We start from the raw sequence: 7,500 nt of genomic DNA, 5'->3' as shown, positions 1-7,500 counted from the left end.
TGAAATGCAATTATGACCTAATGCGTCTTGTAACCTGGGTCAATTGCGGCCCCTAGCCCTGGCCAGTGAGTTCCCACTGGCCACACTAAACTATTGAGGGAAGTAACGACTCTAATCGTTGAAGGTCAAAACACGTGGAGATCATTAGCTGACAGAAGGAAAGGCGCAAATGGATAACGTGACCAGGAGGGGAGCTGAATTGTATTTTTTTCGACAGCTCTGAGCGCTTTTGTTAGTCCTCGCCGCCCACACGCTGCTGCTAGACTAAGATACATGAGCAAGTAGGCAGTGGAGAGTAGCCCCGACACATTGCGTAAAGCCCAAGTAAAACGCACCGTTTGCTCTAGTACCATCACCGGCTTGGTCGCCACCCAAATTCCCATTCCAACTTGGCCGCGGTCGCCAGATGGGACAGACTAAAACTTCAGTGAGGTCATCAGTCAGTGGTGGTGGTGGGGGTGGGGGGCGACAGGCAACACAAAACAACAGATTTTTAAAAAGACACCTACCCTTGACGCTTTCCTCTTGTACTTGTTGGCGAAGTCGAATTTCTCCTTGATTTCGTCCAGCAGTTGTTCCAGGCGAACCTTTTCCTCTTTGCCGTTGTAATCCTGGCTAAGGAGCATGTATGCCCGCCAGTTGGCTGAGTCGAAACCCCAGTGGCAAGTCCTGTTCTCCAACAATTTGTGACTGTGAACCACGAACTTATGCGGGGGAAACATAAGCCTGCAGTCCATGCACTGGATGCAGGCGGCGTTCGGACTGGCGTACAGCTCGGGCACCATGAGCCCCTTGCAGCGACCGAAGCACTCGTGATACACTTTGAAGCTCTTCTCCGTAAGCTCGAGCTCCAGGGGCCCCGTAAAGTCCTTCTTGCAGTGCGGCGGGTATGTTCCCCCGTAGATCAGGGCGTTGCAGAGGCGCTCCGCGTCCGTTTTGGTGATTAATCCGCAGGAAGGCGCGGAGAAGGGAAGGATCCCCATAACTTTGAGTATTTCCAGCTGGTCGGCGGTGCACCGGGAGCAGTAGATGTGGAGGTCGTCACACACCGAGTTGATCTGCTGGAGGGAGAAATCCCGCAGCACTGTGTTGAGGATCTGCGGCAGACAAAGCCGCTTCTCGCCGCCGACCACGAAGCATGAGATAGTCTCGGACTCCAGGACTGTCTCGCACCTCTCAGTGGAGCGGTCGGACGGGATGAAAAGGGGCCCCGGCATCACCGGCGGAGGCTGCATCGGCAAATGAAGAACGGGCTCCGGCTCTTTCCCCTCTTTCTTGAATAAAAGCTCATGATTCCATCGGGCAGAAAATGCCGCCGGTCCTCCCAGAGAACTCATAGAACTCAAATGGAACTGTTTGAGAGTCTGCTTCAGACCGGGGTGAGGTTGAAAGCTTTGGCGAGTTACAGTCTCCATGTTTTCCGCGCTGTTCCTGAACCGTGAGTTATTTTAAATGCGGGGAAAGCGACTATAACAAATGCCTCAGTTTCTCCAGATTCTCGGTAAATCCCAGCTCTCCCAAAGTTAGCACAGAACAGAAAGCGCTTCATCAATTATCCGTTAAAAACTCCCTATCACCGAGTTTTGAATTCCCTTTTTCTAAGCGAACGGCACCACCGGCGAGTTAGCCCTGCAGTAAGAGAGATCCCGAATGTCCATATCTCCACACGGGTCCTTCAAACTCCACCGCAAGCGAAAAAATCCACTAAAATATCCACTCAAAACACTTTCCAGTACAGTCCAGACTTGTAGTCCTTCATTCGATGAAAGGAAATATACAATCCACACTCTTCTAGTGCTTCTTCGGTTCGATTTCTGCAGCACAGCGCACGCACACACACAGTCTACCCCTGCAGCTCGCTGTAACTGAGTGCGAGTGTGTATGTGTGTGTGAGGGAGTGTGTCGCGATGGCCAGCCTGTGAGCTAGATTGCTCTCTCTCTCTCTCGCTCTCTCTCTCTCGCTCGCTCGCCCTCGCTATCGCCCTCCCCCGCAGTCGGCCCCCCTCCCTCAGTGTTTGTGTGCGTCTGGCTCAGTCATTGAATCCCAGCCAAGAATGTGACTGACTCCGCAGGCTGGCTCTTCCAGGAACAAGCCGTCACTCCCCCGCTTCTCTTATGGCCACAGCCTCGTGTGGCCTCTGTAAAGGCAGAGGGGGGAAAGAGGGAGAAGGAGCGGGAGAGAGAGGGCGCATTTGGGCATGGTTAATCACTTGGTTAGCGGCACAGCACAGCGCGTCTGTAACCGAGAGAGGATGGGTGGAGTTTGGACCAGACGTTCTCATTTAGACTGGAAGGGAAATGCAAATTGCACGACGGACCGCGGCGATGTTATTTACGTCCGTTTTTTCCACAGACAGAAATCCACTGCAAACTGAGAAAGCAGTCGGCAAACTCCACGCCCGGAAACTATGATTATGAAATCTTTGATTATGAAACTTGGCAGAAGTTCTTCCAATAGCCTACATGTAGCATGTTATTATTATTATTATTATTATTATTATTATTATTATTATTATTATTATTAAGAGAACACCACTGATTGCAGCCTACTAAGTGTTTTTTTTTTTATTGATAGGCTATTATCAGTGCAAGCCAATTGCGCAGATGTATAATCCGTTTTTGCTGAACTAAAATAGACTACACCATTGGGGAAAGCTTTGTGTTGAACTCTTTATCAAGTATCAAATACGCTATTAAATATAATGTAGGCTAAAACTTTAAAGTTATTTCAAAATGTTTCTGAAATATCCAGTTTTCCTTTTTAAACAGTTAAAAACACACAGTCTGGGGAAAAATCCGCGCTATGGATTAGCTACTTAAATTCTTATGACTACAACAGTATAGTCTATAACTCATCCTAGATTAGTTTAAGCAGAGCAGTAGATACAGCTCTGGTTTAACTGTGCTGATAGCTCCCTCTAGCAGGAAAGGGGCGTCACTACAGTCCAGCTGCCGCGTCTTCATTGTCGCATTCAAATCCTAATTGTTAGATGTTCATGACATTTTGGTAAATTCAGCAGGTGATGGAAATAGAAAGAAATTAATCATTTAGTTGTAAACAGGGTCTTTCTTACCCCCTCACTCTTGGGACTTTGGTGTCCATCTCCGATTCTGACCCTGGACGACCGGACAATAGCATCTGACTTGACCTCCAGTCAAATATTAACCAGATCGGGCACCATGGTTGAGCTTAGTGGGAGGATAACTGTGACCCCCATCAGTCGAAGCGCCATTTCTCAACTCGTGCTTCGACAGATTCCATTTAAATAGATGGGGGCTTGAGGAATGGCTTCACTGGTAAACTAATGGATTTTTGGTTAAGGGGTAGGGCTGCATATAAAAGGGCTTTTAGTAGGCCTATAGGTCACTTTTGGGACCTTTAGAAACATAAGAAACGGTATATTTTTAGATATAATTCGCAAAGCAAGTGAACACATGTTTAGAAGTGCAATCCAGTAAATGGGCTACATTTGACAGGAACGCAGCGGAGATTAATCTTGAGGTGCATCTACACCCTGTCAATCAGAGCTTTCAAATCTTTATTTTTTTTTGTTAACGTGTAACCAGTTTGCCCAATGAGCGTGAGGTTGAAGTGGTTTCAGTAGTATACTGTGGCAGTTGGTTCACTTGGTTGTAAACAATTAAGCTTGTGAATAAAATGGGCATGGCGTGGAAGAGAGAGAGTAAACGGATAAGAGCACCTCAACAGTGAAATGCTCTCTGCTGCTGAGTGAGTGCTGACAGCAGCATATGCACGTTCATACATGCGCTTGCGCGAACGCACGCACGCACGCACACACACACACAGCAATACCAAAACTAGAGAACCCAGCTCAGAGGACAAAGACAGCCAACGTATCACACTAAAATGGAATAATAACTCTCTCTCTCTTTCTCTCTCTCACACACACACACAATTTTCTCCATTCTTGACAGGGTTTGGAGAGAGTGCTCCTCGACTCCTCTATTTTTACTTAGCCTCTTCCATCCTTCCATCCCGTATCCATGGCAACCCCTCACAACATTGCCTCACAAATCCTAATGACATAAGCATTCTTTCCTGGACACAGCTAGGCTGTCGCCTCTCTGACTCCCTCCATCTCTCTCTCTCTCCGTCTCTCTCTCTCTCCATCTCTCTCTTCCTCTCGGTAAGTTTCCCTCTTCATCTCACTCCTTTCTCTCTCTTTCTCATCCTCTCTCTCTCTCTCTTTCTTTCTCCTCTCTCTTCCCACCGATCTCTCTCATGTCTGTTTTTTGACTTCCTTGCTGTGGTAAAGCACCACCACGTAGTGTCAGCACCACTGGAACTTTCTGGAATTCTCATTCTTATTCAAAATTTACCTCATCCCTTCCACTGCCCTAGGGCTGTTTTTCTCTCCTTCAGAGAGAGAGAGAGAGAGAGGGGTCTTTCTGCCTGGTGCCCACTGATCTGCTTGTTTCCCTACCCTGACTTCCCTGCCAGGGCTTTTCCGTGGCCATCTGATCCTGGTGCCGAGTCGACTCGACTGACTGACCATCAGGTTCTCTCACTGAGCGTAACCGTTACACCAGGAGTGTTACTTTCCATGCCACACTCTTATGTCAGTAGTCATCTCTTCCAGCTTGTGTACTTTTGACCCCAGGACACATTCAAGTATCTCTCTCTCTCTCTCTCACTCACACACACACACACACACACACTGAGTAGGCCTAAATGTGATCATAGTCCTGGGCATAGAAATCCTCAGTGTGAACTTGTAATGACTATCTATTGAGCAACTGAACTGATGTGCCCCAAAGAAGAGACTAAAGCTATAGCCTGTTGTCTTCCCATGGAAATAGGAGAAATGTCCAATGAGTAAGCTATTGCCTACAGATCTAGTAGACTGGTTTAGGCTTGGCCTACTTGTTTTGATCATTTTTTTTCAGATTCAGTTTTTTATTGGCCAAGTATACTTACAAAGGCTATACAAGGAATTTGACTAGATGTTAAACTCTGTACATTTAACAAATAGACATAGTACAAATAGACATTCAATAAACAATAGTAATAAAGACAAATAGCCTACTGTACAATAAACAACATAGGCACATATCAACGTATTAACATAATATACAAAATATATACAAATTATTTTTGTATGTTCTGTGTGTATGATCTAATATTTATCGACCCAATTCTGATATTGGTCATTGTTCCGTCGAAGTGCTGTGTAAAGCTGAATTTTTGCATGGTTGGCTCTCTAAGGGCTTGCCTCTGGGTCTTCAGCTGATGGCGGGACGTCCTGCGCATTAGTAGCGCAACGCCGAGACTCCCAAATATAGACAAGGGAGCCTCCCACTCACGGAAGTATATTCAAGTTTTTTAGCGGAGGGTTCTTTACGATGACAAATGTAAAGTAGGCTAACGTTCGCTTAAACATCTCAGCAATGACAGAAAAACATCCTGTATCCAAACTGAAAAGAAGGAAAACCTCACTGGAAGAATGTAAATCTGAGCAACCTCATCGGACTGTACCTCGAGAGAGCATGGGAAGTTTTCTTGCACTACAGGAACAGCGGCCCAGCTGCAACAGAGCAGCCTAGTAAGAGGGCTTAACTTAACACTTGTCTGTTAATCAAATATTTTAGCTGTCATAGCTAAGTGTTAAATTTAGCGCTGACACATCTGAAGCATCAGTGAAAAAAGTAGCCTAATGATCGCAGCGTGTGAAAAGCTTAAGGCATAGTCTGTAACTGTTAATAAACAGCCCTTAGACCAACGACTGCAACCTTGCCTATAACTTGCAACCTTGCATATCACCCTTTCACAGTCTCTTGACAAAATGTACACAACTACATGTACACACTTTTAAACTCAGGCCCTCACCCTCCCAACAATGCACACACTCAGAAAGCAAAAGAGTCCTTTGAACCTGACCTGCTTTCAGCAACCCTGGTAACTGTGAGGAGAGAGTGTGCAAATCCAATATCTAGATTTTTGGGCGCATCTGTGAAGGTTCAGGCCAGGCTTTAGTCGGGAGGACATTGGCATCAGATCGGGCCAAAGTACCTATTATTACATTAGTTGTAGTTAGTAGTTGGCCAAGAGTGCTGTAGGGTGATGCCAACGCACCTCTTATGATCCACTCTGTGTGTGCTGTTGTGTTGTGTGCTTGCCAGCTGCCCCAGCGGAGTGGTGCAGGATGTCCAGGACTGGTGGGCCCAGCCTGGGCTGCCCCCTGAGCGGCTGTGGGCTCTAACCCTGCAGGCCTTCAGTGCCCAGCCTCCAGAACCTTCCGCCACAGAGCAGCTGCCCGAACTCCCGTCGCCACATACACAGGTAGCACTGCAGCTCTCTAGTCTCTCTCTCTCATTCAGTAGCTTATTTTGTTTTTTCATTCATTCATTCATACTCTTTCTTTTAATCTGTATATCAGTTTATGTTTTTATTTTATTTAGCACATCCTCACCGTGTGCCTGCCATGTCTGGTATGATTGTGATGCGGGTGCAGGAGTAGCCATTCTATTTCCCTTAATAACTCTGAAATGTCAACGTTAGCTGGCGAAGCCGAAATCCTTTTTGATAAAGGCATCTGGGTTGAACCTGTGAGGATTACGTGTCTGTGAGTCTCATAGCAGTATTTGTAGGCATGGGGATCTGCCCTGAGACAGAGACACACACACACACACACACACTCACTCACATTGATGTGTGTGGCACTTTTGGGACACATCCTGTCAGGCCCGGTGAAGTGTGTGTGACAGGAAGCTGATGCAGCTGCAGCAGTGTGGCGGTCCTGATGCGAGCCTGCAGCAGCATCCTCTACTCTCCTCACCAGCATCCTCCGCAGTGACAGACATTCGCCATGACAACAGACATGCTGGCAGCTGTGGAATCAGCCCAGTGTAGTGGATGCCTCTCCTCCTGCAGTGGGTGGGCTGGCACTTAGACTGAGGGCCAATATCAGAATGTATCAGACAGCTGGTTTGTGTCATCCTTTGCCTGTGTGTGTGTGTTTGTGTGTGCACGCGTGTCTGCGTCTGCACATGTGTGTGTGTGTGCGCGTGTGTGTGTGTGTGTGTGTGTGTCTGTGTGTGTATGTTTGTGTGTGCGCGTGTGTCTGCGTCTGCACGTGTGTGTGTGTGAGTGAGGGCAGGGATGGGGCTGGCTGATCTCCGTATTATAGGAATTAAAGTGCCTGTGTGAATAAAGGGCTGTTGATGTCCCTAATTGTATGCTATTTACCCAGAAATGTCAAAAGCCACATCCACACTCTCTTTGTCATTCTCTCTCTTTCTCTCTCCCTCCCTCACATCACTCTCTCTCTCCCTCCCTCACATCACTTTACTTTCACTCTCCCTATTTCTTTACTCCTTCTGTTTGTCATCGTTCTTCTTCTGGTCTTCTTCATCACGCCATCCCCACTGATATTTGTGTTGCCATTTGGTCTCTTTCTCCTCCATCATTTTTGGTCTCTCTCTCTTTTTCTCTTTCTCCTGTATTCATATTTTGTCTTCTGCTGCCTCCCTCTGTCTCTC

At 47.0% G+C, this 7,500-nt stretch overlaps 2 protein-coding genes across 2 annotated transcripts in view; one reads left to right on the top strand and one right to left on the bottom strand.

The window, feature by feature from the left end:
* Nucleotides 1-1,959, bottom strand: part of skia (v-ski avian sarcoma viral oncogene homolog a) — an 86,174-nt gene extending 84,215 nt beyond the window's left edge. Inside the window, exon 1 of the mRNA XM_048240651.1 lies at nt 510-1,959. Coding sequence (XP_048096608.1) covers nt 510-1,415 — 906 coding nt within the window. The 5' untranslated portion in view covers nt 1,416-1,959. The remainder of the gene's footprint in view (nt 1-509) is intronic.
* A 2,720-nt stretch (nt 1,960-4,679) lies between these two features.
* Nucleotides 4,680-7,500, top strand: part of si:ch73-70k4.1 (translation initiation factor IF-2) — a 7,225-nt gene continuing 4,404 nt past the window's right edge. Inside the window, exons 1-2 of the mRNA XM_048241198.1 lie at nt 4,680-5,564; nt 6,142-6,301. Coding sequence (XP_048097155.1) covers nt 5,410-5,564; nt 6,142-6,301 — 315 coding nt within the window. The 5' untranslated portion in view covers nt 4,680-5,409. The remainder of the gene's footprint in view (nt 5,565-6,141; nt 6,302-7,500) is intronic.

Source organism: Alosa alosa, chromosome 4 (genome assembly GCF_017589495.1).
Source record: "Alosa alosa isolate M-15738 ecotype Scorff River chromosome 4, AALO_Geno_1.1, whole genome shotgun sequence".
Taxonomy (NCBI): Eukaryota; Metazoa; Chordata; class Actinopteri; order Clupeiformes; family Clupeidae; genus Alosa; species Alosa alosa.
The sequence above is the reverse complement of the archived record's forward strand: the minus strand, read 5'-3'. Positions and strand labels throughout refer to the sequence as shown.